The following is a 22,626-nucleotide window of genomic DNA, read 5'->3' as shown; positions in this document are numbered from 1 at the left end:
TGGGACTACTCAATAAAAAGGCTTGGTAACAATTAGACAATAAAGAACAAAAAGGGGTAAAGTGGTAAAATTCGCTTATTTTTTTAAAACAATTAATTTCAACGTAATCAAAACCATTCGAAATCAAAAAAAATATCCCTTAGGTGTAACCTTACCAGTTCTTCTATAGAAGGAATTAAGAACAGCCGGTATTCAGTTTTTTATGCGGCTACAAAAAGAACAACAAATAAACAACAAACAAAGAATCAATAAAAACTTGGCAGAAAACTCTTTGGAAACCGTAAAGCCATACTAAGGCCATTCAAATATGTCTGACTGCACTTTCTGGGAGCACCAATAATGTATTATGTAACCTTCTATTAATGAAGCTAGGTAACAAGTAGATTTAAAAAATGAAAAAAAAAATGCAAACTTAAGTAACACTTTTCAAGTAAAATCTTTTGAAATAAGTAAATAGGTTCGTTTATTCCTCCAAAGCAAGCCCCTGAGAAACGAAATTATACAGAATATGTCTTACATATACAAAAAGAAAGTCAAACAAGACAAAAATCAAAAAATTAATTTACTTTTTCTCCGTAACGAAGCCAGTAAAGTCAACGAATTCTTTAAAAACATTAGATTGTGTGACACCAATTTCTCTTGAAACATTCCTTTGACAACAGTAATTTCATATTTGGCTTTTAATTAACGAGACTAGATAACAAACAGTCAATAAAAGGAGCAAAATTGCGAAGTTACAAAGTGTCGTTTTTAAATTAAAAAAACAATTGTTTTCAGATTCATGAAAGCCATCAGCTATCTACAAATATCAGAAAATCGGATCATCTAATCTTCCATGAAAAGCCGATGAATTCAGGTCATTGTACTGGAATTTTCATACGACTAAAAAGACAAAGTAAAAAGGACAGTTAAAGACAAAATTTAAATTCAAATAAATTCTTCGAGAAAGTAGTGTCGAAGCCGTTAAAATCATAATCTATATCTTCAAGGATTTTTAAATTATCAACTGGGCCTTATTTTGAAAGCCAATAATGTGATATACGAACTGTCAATAACGTGATAATGTGGCAAAACTAGAAAACGTGAAAAATGGGCAAATACCTAAAAAGTTTTTAAAAAATGTGAAATCTAGTAATATCAAAGCCAGAAAACCATAACTTAAGGCGTAAAACCGCAATAAAGATTGAATTTGATTTCAATGGAAGAAAAAAGCTTTCTTTCATTGCTGACAATAAGCTACAAGTTGACCAAATTAAGATAAAAATGGAGGCAAACTTCACTAAGACATTATTTAGTTAAAAATCAAATATTATTAAAAGTCGAGACAACCATAAGCTTTCAAGTAATAAACGAGATATAATAATTTAGAGCTAATTAGGAAGCCAATTGGAAGTATCACTAATAAGCTGTGATCTGAAATGTTCTGTTATTTAATTAAAAATCGAAAAAGATGATCTTTTTAATAAAAAAGACCGACTGATTACAATCCGAATTATTTTTGGATTTTAACAGTCCAAGATTGCTCCAAAACTGGCTATGCTAATGCTGCTCGTCCATTCAGAGCACTAAATTTTTCGAATATTATAGATATAGATATTTTGTTAGTTAAAAAATCAAAAATAAATGCGTTTTCGATAATCAACGAGTAAAGTTAGCAAAAAATGGCAAAGTTTTAATTACGGAGCACTCTCAATGGAATTTGAAGTAGAAAAGCCCCATTCTGAGTCTATAAAGATTGTGTTAGTGGTGGTTGGGTCTGCACTTCCTGTAAATATAATCAAACTGGACTAAAGAAAATTCAGTTGCTGTTTTTGATGAAAAAGTTTTTGATGAAAATTTCGTGCTGTTTTTGATGAAAAAGTCCTAATTTTGAAACATTTAGCCAGAATTTTTGACAAATTAATAAAAATAGCCTAAAATAAAGTTTTTTGTCTTTATAAATAAAAATCAACAACACTTTCTAAAACAATTAACAAATTTTAGCAAAATTGGCGAAGTTTTAGTCAAAAATTCCGGAAAATGTGAATAAAATCTCACCGGAATTCACTCTATTCTCTCAAAATTTAAACCTCGATAACTCCCTGTAAAAAACAAAATTAAAAAAATCTTTTTAATTCCAAATTCTGCGCTGGACAAGCTTTCTAATGATACCAGTCTCAACTCTCTACGATGAATATATCGATCGGCTAAAATTGACTGAACAAAAAAAAATCATTTGAGTATATAGTTCCTTCCCCCTCAAGAGGGGCCGGAACAATTATCTAACAATTGCTATTGTTTTAGCAACAGACTAAATTTCCGAATCAGAGCAACCTAGGTAACGCAAAATCAAGAACTCAAGCGTGAAAAAGTCCCATGGGGAAACGAAATCGAAAGAATGTTCAAGCACAGAACGATCAAATAAAAATTCTGCATAAGAAAGACATACACCTTTACAACAATTGCTTCAAACTTCGCACAATTATAAAACTAAACGAGTAGCACCTCTAAACCAATTATTTTCAGCAGACATTGTCAGAAAAAAAACTGATGTAAAAAGACCCAGTTAAAGGAAAAACGAAAAGCAGTGTTATGACGTGCAAAAATGGACTTCAAGAGAAACTGTGAGAATTACCACTTCCATCAATCAAAGACAAGACAGAAAACATGCAAAAAATAAACGTGGCCATCAATCAAAAACACGACAGAAAACATACAAAACATAAACGTAGCCGGCAAATAGCCACCATTGACCCCTGAAGCATATCGGGATTGAAACACAAAAAGAAAGAAGCGATCAAATTTGACGAATTAGTATCTAAGTGTCAAAAACTGTTCTTATTTGGTGTGCAGTTTGTTAGATTACAAAATTATACTTAAATCGGCTTCTAAATTGAAGGCTATTAATCTAATACTAATTCCAATCAGCAATCGCTCTAATGAACTTCCAAATCACATGCACCAAAAAAATTCAACAGAGATTTCAACAAATTCCGATCCAAACCCAGCGAATAAAGGTTACAGGCCCTAGCCCAAGCTAGAACTGGCTTCCTTGACTCGAAGTAATTGAAAAGAAGGCAAATATTGCTCAAAATCCGAGTAGTATTTTTATGATTAAAAACAATCTTAAGATAAAAAAAATTAATCTTGAGACAAATATTAGAAAATAGAGACAAAAAAATTATTAAAACTTTAAAAAGAACAGAACATTTCAAAGATTTCATATAAAGTACACAGAAAAGAAAAGATACCGTCTAGCAATTGGAAATAATGAATTGCTCAAAAAAAACATTTGACAAACCATAGCAGGCTCACTGACTTCTGAAAAATTAAATATAACCGATTAAAGTCGGTCGAATTGCTCTCAATGGCGAGCGGTTGGCTTCGACAGTAGATAGCTACGGTTTCGTGAGGCTAGCCTTAGCTTAATTAAGGGGGTTGAAAGGGGGGATTGAAAGGGGTCAAACTATAAGAACTGCCCTTCACACAATGAAATTATCTCTACAAAACAGTTTACCTAATTGCACACGTTTAGTCTAGTAAACCGAAAGGCGCTAAGAGCTCTTAATACCCTCAAACCGTTAACTGTTTATGCTTCCTTTGGGGACAAAACGTCAAATGGGTGAGACAAAAAAATCGGTTAAGCAAAAAATCGCATAAAATCACAGAAATAATATAATTGCTACAAACTTCTTTTCAGAGCAAGAAATGTTTTTTTTTCATTTGTTAACAAAAAAGTTATCCATATCTACAAATGTAATCTTTTGGCTACTAAAATTGGCTAAGAACACGAGAGGTCGATGTAGTTTCCACAAAAAGCAATAACATAGCCGGCAGATTGCCGGAATAGCTGCGAAAGAATAGACCTGCGTGCCATATAATAGAGATAGAAACAGATACAGATCTAAATTGAAAAAAAAATTGACGCCGCTCAAAAAAACTAGGTAAAAAACATTCAGCGATAAATAAAGTTTGTTAAAATTAATTCCGCAGAAGCCTGTTATTAGGGACCTTTACTGCACAAATGAGTTCCTGTGACATTAAACAAATTCAAACTAAACTTAAGTTTTAAAGTGCAAAAGTCATTTTATTGAGTGAGGTAAGTCACGTATGATCAAAAACTAATCACGCAATTAACCTTAAAAACTTTTGCTAAAGCGAGTGAGAAATGACGTCACGCGCGCAAATGCCGTTAGTGAGAGCCGTTTCTGAAGTCAATGGGAAAAATTTAGAAAAAACCGATCCAAAAAACCGAAAAAACAGTAAAAATCAAAGTGAAATTGCCGCATGTGAACAAAAAAACACTAGCGAGAAAGCGAATTTTTGTTCAAATACAGTTTTCTCACTCTACTTTAAATTTAGAGCGAAAAAATTTCACGCCGCAAAACCACTCGCTTTTTCGCTCCACTTCCTGTTTCGGCGTGACCAAAATCACTACTCTAATTTGACTTCAAAAATCATGAAAATGTGTGAACAGATCTTTAAAAAAAAAGACAGCGCCCCAATACAATTCAAATTCTTTGAATTGTAAAAAAAAATAGGAGCGCTATAATAGCCGGCTGAGAAGATGAGGGCGGCTATTAAAAACCAAGAGCACCGCAATATAGCTTCGCTCAGCTTACAGCTTCGCAGCTATAAAAACAAAACGTGCAAAAATTGCCAGAAATCCGCAAAATAGCTGAAAACCCCTCAGTTTAGTATAAAATTCATTATAATTACAAAACTTCAAAACGCTATCAACACTACCTTCATATCATTACTATATCCTCTTAAAACCTTTTAAATGAAAAAACATGAACATGCCGCATGCGAACAAAAAGATGACCTAGCTCAGAGAATTGTTTCGTATCTCAATATCTGGCTCTCTAGAAAGCAGATGTTTGAACAGAAACCTTTTTTTTGCACTATTAATTTTTGTTCAACAGTCAAAACTCTTTGATTCTGTCACACTTTTCATTTCCTCTTTCAAATTCACTAGCAAAATTGATTGGAAACAAAGCAAAATTGATTGGAAAAGAAACTCCACAAAATACTCCTTGACTTAGTCCAGAAAGACAGCGCCCCAATACAATTCAAATTCTTTGAATTGTAATAACCAAGAGTACCGCAATATAGCTAAGCTCAGTTTACCGTTTCGCAGCTATAATAACGCTAAGTGTCAAAATACCAACAGCAAACACATTATATTACACGATATGGAACATTTAGGAGTATTTAGGCATTTAGTAAAATGTCAGGCAATCAAACTACAAAAGGAACATTTTTATTTTACTGAAGGATAGTGCTGAAGAAGTACTTACATACTGATACATCATCTTCAGCTTCTCGAAGTTCTCTGCAGTAGGCAACAGATCCTCAACCGACTCATTCATGAACGCATCGTGCTGAAACAGGGAAACTCCGTGTTCACTCTCCATCTCAATTCCGGACTTAGAAGAGTCGAATAAGACCAACTCATCAATCGAATCAAGAGACACTCTACACAGCGATGGTTCCATACTGATAACAACAGCATACACGCACGCACTGTTCCAATCTTGATTACTATTTCAATGACTTTGAATTGATACCGACGGTGTTACTTTGAGATGCGAATGATAAAGCAAATAAATTCGGATCTATTCTGTAGCCCCCGCCACCTCTTCATAGTAGGGTTTATGTACCATTAAGTAAACTAAAACTTCATGACGTTGGGTGGGTTTTGGGGAGAAGGGGAGGGGGTAATTGCCGGGTTTAAATGTACTATTCTCATTAAAGGGTGGGGGCAGAATAGATTTCGAAATTCAAACATAAATCAACATTTACCATACCATAAATAGGTGTAGCTAAATGGACGGAATGGCCGACTGATGGTCAATTAGTCAATTATTATCAATGCGATATAATATTTGGCTCCGAACACGATAGGAGTCTTAACAAAGAACAATCCCTTCCTGCTCTATATATGATGAGCAAACTATATCTCAAGATTCAACCACACAAAGAAAGTTAGAAGATAGAAAACCAATTTAAGCTACGGATTAAGCTCCTTAAAACAATGCCGCCAGATAGCTCAAAAATCTATAAAAAAGATACCCTTGACCGTAATAGCTCGATAAAATCACAAATAGACCATTTGACTGACGTAAATTAAAAATATATATAGATACAAGAATGGCTTTAATATCGTTTAAACTCCAAATTGCTCGATTCACTGGAGTTTCATAAAGCGAGACCTTAACTTCGTCAAAACTCGGAACGTAGGAAAGAAATCACCGAAACATATAATTTCAAGATAGTTTAATCTTTCCCATTAATAAATCAAGACGTTAAAAGGAAGGAAAAACTTTCCCCAAAAAAAAAATTTTTGTTCGATGAAAATTTACTGCTGAAAACTAACGTTCCTTAAAGTTCGTTATGTATAAATTCGTGTGAGTAAAATTATTATGTGACTGATTAAATGAAGTTTTGCAAAAATGGGATCTTAAGTTATAAACCAGATTAAAAACAAGAAGCAGTTCTGTGGTACTGCATATACTAGGATTGTGATTAACACGAGTTTGATAGTTTAACCATGGTTTAGGAAATTTAAGTTTTTTAAATTTTTGTTTTGGAATTAAAATTTCCATACTTTGACTATTGCATATAAGTGCGACACTAGTTACTGATAGCTTAGGTACTATTTACTGGTCAGATGATCAGCTTCTTTAAAATAGCCACTGAAACAACTAACAATTTTCTTCAGTTTTGATTAAAACTTGAAGAAAATGTTGCTTATGTCGGAACTTAAAGTACCGTATAATTTCCTCTCCTTTGAATCTCTGATCTTTTCATACTTATTTTTATTGGCTTCGGAGAATTCAATTTTTTCCTTCTTTATGGAATAACAGAATGGAGGACGCAATTGAAACAAAAACGAAAGAAATCAGCCACACTTTTAATTTCATTTTTGAAAGTTTTGCAGTCGGAAGATGTCAACAGCATTTACTAAATTTAACAGTCCTATGACTGCTGACTACAACCCAAACTTCAAATAGAAATGAGAAAAACATTGGGCAGCATGATTGCTTCAAATAGTCAGTTCCATTTATAATAATTCATGACTTCATGGACGGCAGATTGCCGGAATAGCTGCAAAATATACTATCGCGCCATAAAATACAGATAGAAGCATATAGAGAAATGAGTTTAAAAAGTTTTCGTCGCCTCTTAACAAACGACGAAACATCCTTCAGTGATGAATTCATATGGCTGGTTCAATTTGACCCTAAACAAACTCAAGAGAACTTAAATCTCGAAAGTTCAAAAATCATTTTTCTAACGAGGTAAGTGACCCATGATCAAAATCTAGTCACGACAAGCGGGGCACTTAAATTCACAGTGGGGGGGGACGCATTTCAGAGAATTCTGCTGGCTGCGCTGCAAAATCATCTGACAAGGGCGAGGTTCAGACCCGCAATCTCTCTCGGATAATAGGTCCGAGGTCTTAACCACTCAGCGATACCGCTTTTGTAGATTCCTATTTAGATCATGCAAAAATCAAGAAACCAAGCGTGAAAAAATCACTGAAAGTTGAGCAAAGGATGTTCTAGTACAAATGTAAAACAAAAAATGACCGTCAGACAACGAAACAAAAAAAGACAGCACCAATACAACCCAATTCTTGGATTGTAAAAACCAGGAGCATCGCAATATATCTACGCTCAGGTTACAGCTTAGCCTAATTGTTGCGATAAACTTATTAAATGGTTTCAGCGAACGAACATGACTACTTCTCAGAGTGAAGACGCACAACACATAACTATTTCACCGAGTAAAGACGCACAAAAGATGCCAGATCTAACACGATCAAACACCTCTCGCAAAAGCAGACAACAAGCGTCTATGTAGTGCATTGAGCCTGGAAGACAATGAAAGTGACCTTACTAAAACGGTTCAAGAAGCAATTCAAGCAGCAGTAGCTTCGTCAATGCCCGATATTATCAAAACGATTCACGATCAACTGACTACGATAATCAAAGCCGCCGTTGATGAGAGCCTTAAAAGTTTGAGAGAAGACATCACGAGGGAATTTAAAGAAACAGTTTTTTACGCCGAAAAAAGAAGTGACCTGAAAGCTAAATGTGAAAAAGAAATGCTGGAATCGTACAACAGACGAGAGAAAGTGCGAATAATTGGTATGCCTGAAAGTTCTGCAGATGTTATGGACAGAGTTGTTGATCTTACTAGTTTACTTGATGCTGAGGTTAGTGCAAACGATATCTCTATTGCTCATCCAGTGCCGACTAAGAAGCCAGGTCCACGTCCTCTGATTGTTCGTTTCTCCCGGAGAGTTGCGAAGGTAAATTTATTACGAAACAAGAAAAATCTGGAAAATTTCGACAAACTGAAGAACGTTCGAATTTTTGAAGACATGACTGCGCCTAGACTGAAGTTTTTTAGTTTTTTAAATTAATGAAGAGTGACAACAACATCGAGAAAGTTTGGTCAAGAGAAGGAACATTACACTACGTCAAAGCTGGAGGTGACAATAGAGTTTATAAAATCAATTCCCTATATGATGGTGGTCAAGCGTTGGGATACGACTTTTATACTGTACAGAGCTGCTTTAAAGATACTCGAGTTTTTATCAGAAAAAGTCTGGATCCTAATCTCTTTCTCCCTCCTAGTGCTATTATACCAACTACTATGTCTATATTAACTGTGAAAGTTCGGTCGTTAAAAAACATCTTAATGATTTGGAAGCACTTGTTCATAGTCTTGAGTCTCCACCAAATGTAATACGTCTCACCGAAACTTGGTTAACTGATAACGATGACATCGATTCCTTATTGGTTCCTGGCTATAAGAATTATGCAATTAAGAATAGAAACACACATGGCGGCGGTGTGATGATACAAATTCAGGATTCAATGTCCTTGTTAGAAACACACTCAACAGATATGGAAGAGACCCTTCTTGTCTCATTAGAGTATAAAAAGTACAGCTTTAAATTGGCTACTGTCTACAATCCACCAAGAACAGATTTTTTGAATGAGTTAACGTCCCTAAATTGCCCTACCGTTATAACTGGTGATTTTAACATTGACATTCATGTAAAGAACCAATTACAATCTAATTATTTATGTACGATATCTTCTAATGATTTTGAGCTTGCCAATCTGGAAACTACCAGGGAAACTTCTAACTCCGCAACTTGTCTAGACCACTTTATATATCAAAATTTGGCCAGCCCTGATTTTAGTGTACTAACTCATGAAAACTTCTCGGATCATTATCGTATCCTAATGAAGTGGCCAATTAATGTTGATACTGAACAAAACTATCTGCCGTTTATATCTGCCGTACTATCTGCGCTTTATAAAAAACCAAGAGCAACTGTCGAACTATTTAATTGACTTAGACTGGAGCCTAAGGAATCGATGTCCTTTTTTAGATTCTGATAGTACCAATGAATTATTTACTAAATTCAACAACGTTTTCCTGGAAACCACTAACAAGTATTCTCCTCTGAAATGCTTGACCGATAAAAAGTCTAAGGTACCGAAGTAGTTTACCAACTCACTTAAAAACTTGCGCTTCAAAAAAAATAAAGCACATCGAAACATGAAACAAAATCCGCAAAATAATAAGGCAGCGACAAAATTCAAATTATTACGCAACAAGTGTGAAACATGTGTCAAAAAAGCTAAAAAAGATTTTTACAGACAAAAATTTGAATCATGTATGGGAGACTCAAGGCAAACATATAAGTTAATCAATGATATAAAAGGAACTAATCGCAAAAGTTCGCAAGTACCGGCGTTAAACTCATGTAGTGAACGTTGCACTGATTCCAGCAGCGCTGACATTGCTGAGCAGTTTAACACATTCTTCACTAATGTTGGTCCGAAGTTGAAAGAAAAAATCAAACATGTTCCTTTACCTGAGATGAACGAAGTTAACCACTCCATGTACCTAAAACCAATAACCATTGACGAGGTAAGAGAAATCATTGAAAATCTAGACAAAAAATTTTCATCCGGTGATGATGATATCTCTAATGTCATAGTAAAGTTATCATCAAATATCACGATTCCATACCTAACTCGGGTAATCAATAAATCATTTGAAGAAGGAATGTTTCCCGATGATCTGAAAAAGGCTAAAGTAGTTCCCCTTCACAAGGATGGATCAAAATTAGATGAAAATAACTACAGACCAATTTCTCTTCTAATTGTTTGGAGTAAAATTATAGAACGTGCTTTGTTCATTCGCATATATGCCTACATGGAATATCACAATTTGCTTTTCAATAAGCAATTTGGGTTTCGTGCCAAACACAGTACAAGTGTCGCTCTTGTTGAATTAGTTGAAAAAATAAGATTTAATTGTCAAAATGTAAAAGCTATCAGTTTCTTTCTTGATCTTAAAAAAGCTTTTGATACCATTGAGCACGATATCTTATTAAAAAAGATCGAAAACACTGGTATAAGGGGTCCAGCTTTAAACTGGATAACATCATACTTAAATGGGAGACAGCAGCGGGTTATTGTTAATGGGGCCTGTTCATCGTGGAATTCCATAGTTTGTGGGGTTCCACAAGGCTCAATTTTGGGTCCGTTATTGTTCCTCATTGATATCAATGATCTGCCAACAGTTTGCAAATCTCTTGATGTTATTTTATTTGCGGATGATACAAACCTCACCGCAATCAATAAAGACAATAATTCAGTGCAAGAAAATCTGCAGAACATCAATAATTGGTTGATTGCTAATAAGTTAATACTAAATATGGAAAAAACAGTACAAATGAATATAGGGAACAAAAATAGTGCTTCCAAATCAGTGTTTAAGTTTGATGATGTTTTCATTGAAGTTGGAAATCTTTGTAAGTATCTCGGAATCTTGGTAGATAGTAAGTTAAGCTTTCAATCACATATAGAATATATTAAGAAAAGACTCTAAAAACAGTGTGGTATTATATGTAAGCTGCGTCACTATGTACCCCGAAAACAGTTAATTGATTACTACCGAAGCAATGTTAACCCAATAATTCAATACGGTATTTTGGTATATGGCTGTTGCAGTTATTCGTCGCTTTTACCTATCTACAATCTGCAGAAAAAAATCTTAAAATTCATTTACTTCAGGAAATTGTCAGGTAGTTCCAGGGACATTTTTATCTCTAATAAATTGCTAACAGTATTCGAGTTTCATTTATATGAGCTGCTGAAATTTGTCCTGAAATCATTGAAAAAGATGCATAGCGAAACTTATCTAAATGAACTCTTTGAATATGAGCATAGTACCAGAAACACTAGAAGGTCTACCAAAAATTACCTAAAAATTCCCTCCTTTAAAAAGCAGTTTGAGCGATCCTCTATTTCATATCGTTGTGCAAGGTTATTTAACATACTGAGAAAGAATGAAGTTCTAGCACAAAATATTGAAGACGAAAAATGGCAAAAAATATCGCAATTTTATCATAAATTCAAAGAAAGTTACTTGCTGAATAATGAGGAGCTAGTATCCTATATTTTTAAATAATTTTTTTTCTCTTTTCTTTTCCATGAACTCCAGTCAAAAATTATTCCGGCACTTACTTCGTAAGTGCCGAGGTTTCAAAAATGGTAATATTTTGCAAAATAACGAAGTCTACACATAGAAAATCGGCGAAGAAAATCGAACTGCAGAAAAAAAAATTTTATTTATTTAATACATAGTAGCTAGGAATCAACGTCTCTCTCGTTAGCAAAGACACAGTGTTAGTCGTTCTTCCGATTAAGCATTGTTCCTTGTTCATGTCTCTATGACAGCGTTCTGAGGTTTGTTTGCCTAGGCGTTGGCCCCGGTGACCTGGTCATGGAATGTTAAATATTTAACTGTAACTATTTAACTTTAGCCAGGGCAGATACTAGGTGGGTTTAATAACCCCGTCTATCTGTCCTCTCCGAGATACGTTTTGTTGTTATGTTATATGATTAAGTAAATGTTTTAATTAAATTGATTTAATTTGCTGTCTAATATTTGGAGAAAATTATTCTTTCTTTCTTTCTTTACAGCTTCGCAGCTATAATAATCATCTCAAAGAATCGTAAGTTCTCAATTTAACAGGTTAGAAAAACGAAGGTGGTAAAAAAGGAGCTACGGAAAAGATCAATAGATATTTCCAGCCTAAGACAAAAATAAAGCAAATAATGAGAGAGTATTGTTGTATTTCGAATAAAAACCTTGAAACTATGTTTTCGGAACTCAGGTTTTTAGAGAAAATTTGAAATACCATTTTGGGCGCGAAAAAAGTTAAAATAATTCGCCAACACGCTGCACTCAAGCAGGACAGGAAAATGATAAAAATTAAGAAAATAGACAGCTATAATCGTTTTAAATTTTAATCAAAACTAATTCGAAAACACAAGAGCTGAAAAGTCAGCTGTTAAAGTTCATCTGTTCTGGAAAAGTTAAGGTAACACAACACGTACCTGCGCTAACTAAATATTTGAACAATAACAACAGGAAAACTGGCATGCTCAATAGTTACTTCGACTGATAGTCATTTTTGCCTTTGCTGTTGTAAAATAACAAAACCCGAATAATTAAATCCCATAGAAAGTAATTATTTAAAAAATGAAAATTTGAAAGTACCCCTCACTTTTAACCGATTTGCTCACTTTCTTTTCCAGTGCAATGTTTATTTGAGGCTCAATATCAAAACTACTGTTGTCACAGAGTCACCTAAAACAATTTTTTAAATAAAATTTTCTCCTTATTTTGCCAAACTAAATTTCAACATGGTACACTAAAAATTTAAACATGGTACCAATATCGTCAAAAAGAAAAGAATTGAGGATTAAAACCCAAAATCTGAAGAAACAATGAATTCCTGGTGACGTTGCAAAATTTGGGCTCTACTAACGTTGGGCAAATTGAGCTAAAACATCCGGCCAACGATTGGCTTTAGTAGCCAGCTAGGGCTTAGGATGGGTGGGTCTCGGGGGAGTCAAGCGTGCGGGGGGGGGGGGTGTGGGAGAGGGGGTGAATTTCAATTTCCAGGTAGATGGTGGATGGAGAAGCAAGTGAGGGGAGGGGGTGAGTGCAAGTGGTTGACTTTCACACCATTACTTTATTTTTAAGAGAGCTGCTCATCCACTTAATGACCTCCGGGCTTTACTTGTTTATCCAGTTTTCGAGGACGAAAAGTAAAAGGTATCAGAAAAAAAAAATTTTGTCAAGCGAAAAATTGCATACAAAGACTACAAGACTAATATAATTGCTACAAAGTCTCTTTGAGCGCGATTAATCACTGCTGAGCAGATATCATCAGATCTTCTCAAATGTCGTGGAAACTTAAAAAAAAACTGAGCCCCTGGATGATTCCACAGAAAATTTTACAGCATAGCTGTCTGACCAAATTACTGTTTCGATCCAGCTTTAAAGGCACTATGATGTCTAAGAGCTTACAAAACGTACCTTTTCAGCATTCATGAAGTTTCAGACGGGCATGCACTATGCACGTATGTATACAATTTAAAGTCCTAGATTAAAATAATTCTGCAATAAAACAACACTAAATTTTTTCTAACTCCACTAGTACACAAAATGGATCACATAGACTGGGTCATGGCAACTAATCTAAATTTTAAAATGGCAAAACAATTTATTGTCTTTGCAGAATAAATAGAAAAAAATCTCCTAGAACTAATTTCACCATTTTCCAGAAACAAAAATGACAGTTTCTTGGTTAATTAGGAACTCAGTGGTGGTGGTCTTTTATGCAGTATCAGAAACGCATGCATTTACAGGATCGTAAATATATTGCAAAAATAAATGCAGAACAATTTGTCGCTGAAAACAATTTTATTCCTACTGAGCTCAAAACAATGACTTTGCAGAAAAGTAATTTCACTTGCGCCGAGGGACGGCTATTGATTGCTAGCTGTCTCATTTGAAAGCAAAAAATGACAGTCCATTAATTTTCTTACAAAATATTTGTTTGCAGGAAATTTCATAACAGCAAGAAAAAAACGCTCAACGAATCCGAAAATTCCTCAAAAGCAAAAAAGCAATTAATCGAAACATCAAAATTACAAAGTCAAAGGAAAAACAGGTATACAATATACAAGATTAGGGTTCATGGGCGATTTTGCCTTTAGCTTATATAAATATGACATGGAATAAGCTTTATATTTTCTTTCCTGCGACTCCATATATAAAAAAAATCTTGAAAATCAAAATATTAAAGCAGCTGACAGATTGCCAGAAAATAGCGGCAATAGTTTTGTAGACCAGTTATTTCAAAATACCGAAGAGTATAACAAAACCTTGAAAATTGAAGGTAAATATCGATTTTTCTATTACTTCTGATGTCTTTATCTGATTCACAGACTATCTCATTTAGAGATAGATATTTTTATTCAATTCTATCACATCAGAGAAGGCAGAAGTCAATTTTAGAGTGAGGCAAGCTACGAGTGACCAAAAACTCATTCAAGCGAAAAAAGACTTAAAAAAAGTCGCGCACGTAATTCAGTCAAACGATTGAACAAATGAATGAACGAAAAGCTGACCTGAAGCGAGATTGACGTCGCATGTCACAACAAAAAAGACGTAATATGCCATAAAACGCAGCAGGCCAAGTCCTGAATTTTAATCCAAAGAATTGAATGAACTCACAACCTAACTATACTTAACAATCCAAAACAACTTCAAAACTAAACAAGGTCCAAAATACATAAAGAAGTTCAATAGTGGGCTTCAAATAACCACATATTAGGAGGTTAACATATACCACTATCAAGATTTAAAGTGAAAAATGGCACCAGTTTCGGCGCACTTTTCATTTGAATTTTAGTATTAAATTGCCACCAATCAAGTTCAGCTGTTTGAAATTTTATTGAGAGGTAATTTTAGATCACGCAAAACGCAAAAAGTCAAGGGCTTAAAAGTCACTCGAAAAGTCAAAACTGTCAAGCGAAAATTTTGCATAAAAAAGACACACACACGTTTACAATAATTGCTATGAACTTCGTTCAAGAGCATTTTTTAAAAAATTGGAAATCGGAAAGTCTTAAAAAACGAAAAGTATTTTGGAAACAAAAATATCAAAACCAATATCAACAAGTCAAAGAAGCATTAACAATACACCTCCATAGAAAAAATAATTAAGCTAACTGAAACTACTGGTTCTAAGGCCACGGAGAACCAATGAGAAGTAAAAATAGAATAGAGCTCATGTAACATCTTTTCAATTTCTATGCAAGAACAAACTGAGCAAACTTCAAACAATGACCTTCAAACTGAAAAATCCGCTGCATTGCTATAATTACAAATTGAAACATAGCCGGCAGATTGCCGGAAAATGGCCGCGATAGACGCTTGTGGCCTTCCATGAGTTGAAACAACTATAGAATCAAGATAGGCAGATTGAACAAAAGTCCTTTAGTAGACCACTAGATTTTTTGGGTTAGATACGTACTGTCATTTTTATGATACGTTATGATACACATACGGTCTATAAGGAAAAAGCCCCAAAAATTGACTTTCGAGATCAAACATTTAAGACTATTACTCAAGAATTAGGGCATATAAGTTTGGCACTACTTAGATGCACACTATTGATCTTTAACTAGTAAATGTTCATATAATAAAGTTCCATAAGCGAGTTCGGAAGTCATTTTTTCAAGTGAGGTAAGTCAAGCAATCGACCTAAAAGCAGAAATGACGTCACGCAGACAAATTTCAACTGCAAAGCAGTAGACGTCACTGAAGTCATTGAAAAAGTCAGGGTAAGACGAAAGAAAAATCTGTTAGACGAAGTAAAAACAATTAGGAGCGCAATAATAGCCGCCTGGAATTGCTGATGCGGCTATTAATTAAAGCTGAAGTGTTTTTAAATAAAAGTGGAATTACAAAACAAACACAACACCTAAAACAAATTGTTTCGGTCTACTTTTCATGAATAGCAGAAATTGCGTTCATGCATTGGCAAAAAATAGTCACGAAAAAGCAAAGTCGTCATTAACAAATTTCAGAGTCCCAAATACACTTAGAGCTCGCAATTCTTTATATCCTTTATTACTTAAGAAACCAATACCACAGCCAGTTCAGCTTTGAGCAAACGAAAACCATCTTCAAAGCTATTTTTACCATGTTTAAAACTAACCATCCTATAGTATGGCAGGATGAATATCTTAAACAGTCATCACTAAACATTTATTTAATTTTTTTCAGGTTCCAACTGCATTCAAATCAAACAGGTCAGTTCAGAAGTAGCTTATTTCAGCATAAATTTACTGAAATTGGTTAAAAGTGCTTCAAAACGACGAACTAACTAAACCAAACTAGCCGCAATTTCAATGGGTTCAGGTACTGAACTGCTTCCAGTAAAACCCGTTGAATTCAATGAATTAAATACTTTACAAGATTTTAATCAAAAGCAGGGCAGATTTCATGCTTAACTAATATACTCTTCAACAAAATCTACTGTGGGAACAGATCAAAATGTCTGCGTATAAAATTCATTTTTTAACACGCCTCTGACAGAAAAAATCTATTCTTTGATTTAATAATTCTCTTCTTTGTAATTAAGGTGGGACTAGAAATTACTATCATAACTGTCAACTGTTATACTGCCAATTATAACTGGTTATGGTTATGCTGACAGATAACCATACACAAAAGTGAAAGGATAACAATTCCGGGTCAGCAGATTTAACTTACAGAGAAAGATTCAGAATCTCCGGCTGAGCCCCCACTGCTGGCAGTGTTTGAGTGTGCGTGACCATGCATGGGTGCCTGTTGTTGTTGTTGACTGTTTATGCCCTGGGCAGCTGAGGCAGCCTGCTCTTCTGCGTGTGCATCGTGTAATAGACGACTGATTTCTCCATTCTCTTGTTCACGCCCAAGCAAGAACCTAAACAAACGGGATAATTATTTGAGTCCTATTTTAGTTATAACAGGACAAATTCAATTAGGCGACAATTATGAGGCGATTGTGAGTGACAATCCTTCTGCATATAAATTGAAGGTCCGATTATATGTGTCAGTTAGATATTTGGGTATTGGTGATAGCATGAAGATCTAATTGTATGAGTTACTCGCGATTTTAACTCGTGCCTGGTAATTCCTCGACTGCCATATTTCTTGTATTCGTCCGATACTTCAAAACACTGACAATTCAAAACACTGACTAACAACAAATTCTCCAAATTCGATACTTCATGTTTTCCAAAGATTCCAAAGAATCAAATTTATGCTACTTATGCCCCTTGTTCGAGATTTATAATTTTCATTTCTATGCACAGACGGAACAACTGCCGTGTACTTACTTGACGACACTTTCTGTGCTTTTCAATACTGTGGCTGCAAAGACCTGAGTGACTCCAACTAGACTCTGTCCATTCACTTCTATGATCATATCACCCACGCAAATCCTAAAATTAAATTGAATTACTTTTTGGTCTCTTTTTAACTTTGAAAATTCTTCGTTCAATTTTAGGCAATCTTATTGGGTCTTGTTCATTATCCACTTGCTTTGTTTCAGTTTATCGAGCTTTATCATATTCTATGCCTATTTGTACAAAATCGAGAAATAAATTGACCATCCATTACAATTTTAAGTCTTAAAGGTTATTAATCCACGTCATCAAAGAACGTAAAATTAGGCATATTTTCACCCTTTCTCCACAACTGCCAGTTTTATTATTATTATTAAACATTATTATTATTAATTGAATGCGCAGTTTAATTTTATGCACCACAGTTCAAGATCATGAGCTGATAGCTGAAGATATAATTCTGATGCGCTCAACACATTTTGATTATCCGGCGCCCCTATTTGATTAACCTGTCAATGGCCATCTTAAACATCATTTTTTTAAAAGCTGCTATCACTTACTTTCCGCTTTGAGCTGCAGCTCCATTAGGGTTCATTGTTTTGATGAAAATGCCCAATTTTTCCACCCCCGCGTCTGCACCCACACCCATCCCAATAATACTGAGACCGAGTCCAGTGTTGCTTTTATCCAGCTCCACTTCGAACAGAGTCATTTTGTCTATCCTCTTTTCCAGTTCGTATTCAGCGCTGGCACCCACAGGGTCTATTTGGTCATTTCTCCTGTCCAAGTCGTGTAACGAGTATGTGTAGGATACCTGAAATCACATCAAATGTTGAAACTTTTTTGCGGTTGATTGTATGACTTACAGCATTAACTGCAGCTCAGTCAATGTAAATTAGTACAAACAACTTTTGAGGAATCCTCATAGAGATGTACATAATTTGAGAACACATTAGCGGAATCTCATCATCAATTTCGCTGGTGCCGAATTAAAATTAAGTTGAGCCATGCTTAAGAATATTGTTTCCGTCATTTCGCTCAAATAAAATAGCCCAAGGATATCTTATAAAAGATCCCTTAAGTATGCTATACTTAACTACGCAAAAGTAACCTTTTCGCGTGTTAAAAGTATTAGCAAAATTTCTGCAAACACTTGAATCAGAGAACAGTGGTTCTTTAAGTCATCATTCGGAGCTACTGCTCAAACTTTCAGCTATCTAGATTAAATCACATTTATGAAATGGCTATGGCCTATTACTACCTTAATGTTATCTGTTGAGAAGACGACTTTCTTTTTCCTTGTGATTTCATCATCAATAACATACAAGTCCTCCTCCATCGGCGGTGGAAGCCCTTCCATCTCATCCACTTCCTGAAGTCCTTCATAAACCCTTCTCCAAACATTCACTTCTTCATCTTCCTCCTCGTAGTCATCAGGGCCTTCTGAATGATCCGATTGATCGCGATCTTCAATAACTTCGGCAGCTTCAACGTTAGATAATATCTGCTTTTCATATTCTTCACTTGCTAGTTCAGCCGCACTTTGCGTGGTGTTATCTATGAGGGCATTTGGGTCATCTTTTGGCAAGTTGTAATCTGCTGTAAGCTCATTTCCTAAATCGTATTCATCTTCATTAACACTAGAATCGTCAGCAATTTCAGTTTCTGTATCGTCTTTGTCATCGTTCACTTTAGTGTTCACTTTTGAGTCCGGAGCTAATTCTCCGTTTAACTGCTCTGAAGCATTTTCTGGTTTTGGTTCAGAACTTACTTCCGACACTTCTTCGATTGGCTTTTGAGTTAGATCACTAGGAATAAAACCTTCTTCAGCTGAGCCGCTATATACTGGAGGTGGTTCTGTTTCATCAAGAAGCTCATCAGGATGTAAATTTTCAGTACCTTCATTTTCCTCTTGTGTTAATACAGGCGCCTTTATTGACACGTAAGGGTCTTCTTCTTCTTCCTCTTCGGCGTCAAGATTCTTTTCAGCAACCGACGAATCTTTCTGATTGACATCAGCGACAGATCCATCAACAACCTTTTCATTTTGTGCTGTGTTCAAATCGACCGTTGATGATGGCGGCGATGGATCAGCTTGACCTTCGGGGCTAAGTCGAGGACCCAGATTGTCTATTAAATTGTCAGTACCCTCCGCATGTGATGACCTTTTAGGCGAGTCAGGCAATAGCCTGTTTAAATTAGATGCGATAGGTGATACTTTCTCTGTTTTGGGTAAACTTCCTGATTCTCTGAAAGAGTCATTAGGTCTTGAGGTCAAATGAACGGGTTTCATGGGAACTGGAGGAGAGACTTTTGTTCCATTAGGTGATCGGTTTTTAAAACCAGCCCTTGGAACTTTAGTTACGTTAGTTCTGTTAGGCGACTCTATTGAAGGCATATGCGAGCGTGTCATATTTTCAAATAACGCTTTTGCAGAGGCAAAACGCTCAGTATATGTCTTAGCGTCTTCAGGGGCGTCAGCATCAAATTCTACTGACAACCGATTGAAGCTCTCTCGCGCTCGACGATTGCCAATTCTCCTAAAGGTCACCTCTACGGGCGATGCGGGTAAACTTCCAGTGGTTTCTGCCATCTTACCTGCAGATTCAGAATCGGGGCTACGAGGCAACGTTGATTTTCGCTGAAGGGGTGGCGAGTTAACAGAATATCCGGACAGGCGACCAGTGGGAGCCTCTTGCCCACTAGTAGAATGGTAGCTCTCAAACATTATAACGGCACTATTACATCAGCACTCGCATTTTATATTCTGAAAAAAATAACAACTGCATTTCCCCGGAGTTAATATAAGATAATGGTAAATTCAAAACGAAAAAAAAAAACACTCATTATTTTATATAAAAACGTTACAAACTGTATGCTCTTAAAAATCTATGTGGAAAGATTCTAAGATCTGCTTCTCTCGAACTGCCTGTCGTGGAGGGTGGACGCTGACGGAGCCTTTGGTCAGCATACTTTGTCCTTGAGGGCAGTTAATAGTTTTGAGGAGTTTTAGATCATTGGTGTAAATCAGCTGTCTTATGGGCGTAAAAGATCCAATAATTAAAAGCTTTACAGCCCGCTGAACGCCATCACACAGTGCTAAAAAGTAGTCGTATTCTCGCCCCAAGCGCTGAGGTCGGATGTCAGCCTTGATAATACTAACGCGCATTGTACATCAATTGTATATCACCATCATTGTAATAGTAGTAGTAGCCTTAGAGTCTCTCACTCTTGAAGATGACGAGCAGATAGTATCTCTTGACGTAAAAAGTTTGTACACCAACGTTCCAGTTGGAGAGGCTATAGAAATAGCTCTAAGAGAACTCTATTCAAGCAACCTAGCTCCAGATATCCCAAGGTCCGCCATGAAAAGTTTGCTAAAGCTTGCGGTGACGAATGTTCATTTCAAATGTAATGGAATCTGGTATGTGCAATCAGATGGTCTGGCTATGAGTGCATCACTGGCTGTAATACTAGCAAACGTGTGGATGAAATCGTTTGAGGCATCACTGCAAAAACCGGAGCTCAGTGAAAACTTTTCCAGATCCGACCAAAACGGGAAGTGCAAAGACTGTAACCGGAGAGTCACTTACCGAGGAAAAGGAGTAGAATGTGAGTCATGCAAAAACTGGTTTCATGCAAGATGCCAAAAAATATCGCATGAGGGATACGCCAACATGCAGGATGTTGTTTGGATTTGTACTTATTGCAGCAATCAACAGAAAGTGGGGCATGATAAGATGAAATTGTTTAAAAGGTATGTGGACGATATTATCTGCACGGTTCGTGGTGACCCGGATGAGTATTTAAAATTTGCAAACTCATTACACAACAACCTGCAATTTACCTTAGAAAAAGTGAACATGGATGGGGATTTGCCTTTTCTTGACATTCACCTGTCATTGGTATCAAAAACCAACTGACACTGGAATAATACTGAATTTGCGCAGCTGTGCACCGCTTAAGCATAAGAAAAATGTGATTCAAGGGGCGGTTCACAGGGCTTTTAATGCAACACCTAATTGGTTGGCCTTCGATCAGGCTCTTGAAAAGAACAAAACTTGCTGGACCATAAATCAATATCCAGAGGAATGGTCTTCAAAAATAGTGAATCAGACTCTAGAAAAGATATTAAGTGGCGGTAAAGACCAATTAAGAGCAACACCAAAAAAGCATCAAAAAAGCAAGAATAAATCTGTTGATAAGCCAACTATTTTTCTACAAAACAGAAGCAACCTTACTCAAAACTATGCAAGCAAACTAAAGAACCTCTGCGAGTTGCAAGTAGTTTTTACAACGCGGAAATAAAGATCGTGCCTCCCCACCCTGAAATCATCTTTGGAGAGAGACCTGAAATCCCACGTGGTAAATGAGATTAAATGAAATGGATGCGGATCCATCTATGTTGGGCAAACAAGCCGGCATGTTACCACAAGTATAACAGAACATCAAAAGAAGGATTCACAGGTGGGTCAACATCTGGTTGAATGTCGTGGCGCCACGAATGACATTGAATGGAAAATTCTGGACAGTATCCACACTTGCATACAATGAGCCAAGTGCATTTGTTTTCCTCTGTGTACTGATTGCAGAAAGAATGCCAAAAAATTTTTGTCACTATTTTTATTTAAGCTTCTACCATAATTTGAATAAACTTTGAGCACTAAGATGTAGAATTTTTGTCCAGTGGAAAAATTTTCGTCGCTTCTTATTAATCGATTTTTGTTTATTTGTAGTTCTCCTCGGCTATGTTGACGCGTGGTACTTTCCTGAATACTGTCTAAGTTCGGTAGTTCAACGTCGTATATACCTTGTTTTAAAGCAATAAGGTATAATAATTCGTGCATTTCAATATAAAGGCTAAGATGCAAAAAATTCAAGGTAACAAGTCGCTGTTTATAGCTCTGCTTTTCGCTCAAAATCCATTTTGTGGCAATTTTTTGTAACTTTTCAATTATTTTCATTTGCGACTTTTTCGGAAACCATGCCTGTGAGCAATAAGTAACCATCGGTACAAAGTAACCTAAAAAAGCGTGCAGTTTAGATTTTTGTTCAAACCTTTGAGAAATGTTTCTTTTCAGATTGAAAAAAGCACATAAACTTTTTCGTTTTCTAAAGGAGCATTTTTCATTCCAATTTAGTTTTTCTGAAACTTGGAACACAAGATCTCGCTGATTTTTTACTTGATCTAGCTTATGGCTGTCAATAGACGCCGTTATATTTCCTTTGAAGTTCAGGAGGTGAGTTTGTTATAATTTAGTCTCATTTGATTTTCTTTGCACCAAGTTGACGAACTAGAAGCTGCGGTTTCAGTATTGCATTGCTTCTCATTTATCAGTGTCATATCATCAGC

General features: G+C 35.7%; 2 protein-coding genes across 4 annotated transcripts in view; one reads left to right on the top strand and one right to left on the bottom strand.

The window, feature by feature from the left end:
* The window catches only part of LOC142353692 (uncharacterized), a 56,145-nt gene extending 36,085 nt beyond the window's left edge, over nucleotides 1–20,060 (bottom strand). For both annotated transcript variants that reach the window (XM_075406007.1, XM_075406008.1), the window contains exons 1-5: nucleotides 18,535–20,060; nucleotides 17,834–18,087; nucleotides 17,265–17,369; nucleotides 16,657–16,849; nucleotides 5,280–5,363 (exon numbers count right to left, since the gene is read on the bottom strand). In XM_075406007.1, the coding sequence (XP_075262122.1) occupies nucleotides 5,280–5,363; nucleotides 16,657–16,849; nucleotides 17,265–17,369; nucleotides 17,834–18,087; nucleotides 18,535–20,001 (2,103 nt within the window). In that variant the 5' untranslated portion in view covers nucleotides 20,002–20,060. The remainder of the gene's footprint in view (nucleotides 1–5,279; nucleotides 5,364–16,656; nucleotides 16,850–17,264; nucleotides 17,370–17,833; nucleotides 18,088–18,534) is intronic.
* LOC142353693 (plastin-3-like) overlaps nucleotides 7,690–22,626 on the top strand; it is a 577,871-nt gene continuing 562,934 nt past the window's right edge. For both annotated transcript variants that reach the window (XM_075406010.1, XM_075406009.1), the window contains exon 1: nucleotides 7,690–7,705. The gene's annotated coding sequence lies outside the window, so the exon portion shown is untranslated. The remainder of the gene's footprint in view (nucleotides 7,706–22,626) is intronic.

This window comes from Convolutriloba macropyga, chromosome 14 (assembly GCF_964194025.1).
Source record: "Convolutriloba macropyga chromosome 14, txConMacr16.3, whole genome shotgun sequence".
Classification (NCBI taxonomy): Eukaryota; Metazoa; Xenacoelomorpha; order Acoela; family Convolutidae; genus Convolutriloba; species Convolutriloba macropyga.
This window is presented reverse-complemented; position numbering and strand designations above follow the sequence as displayed.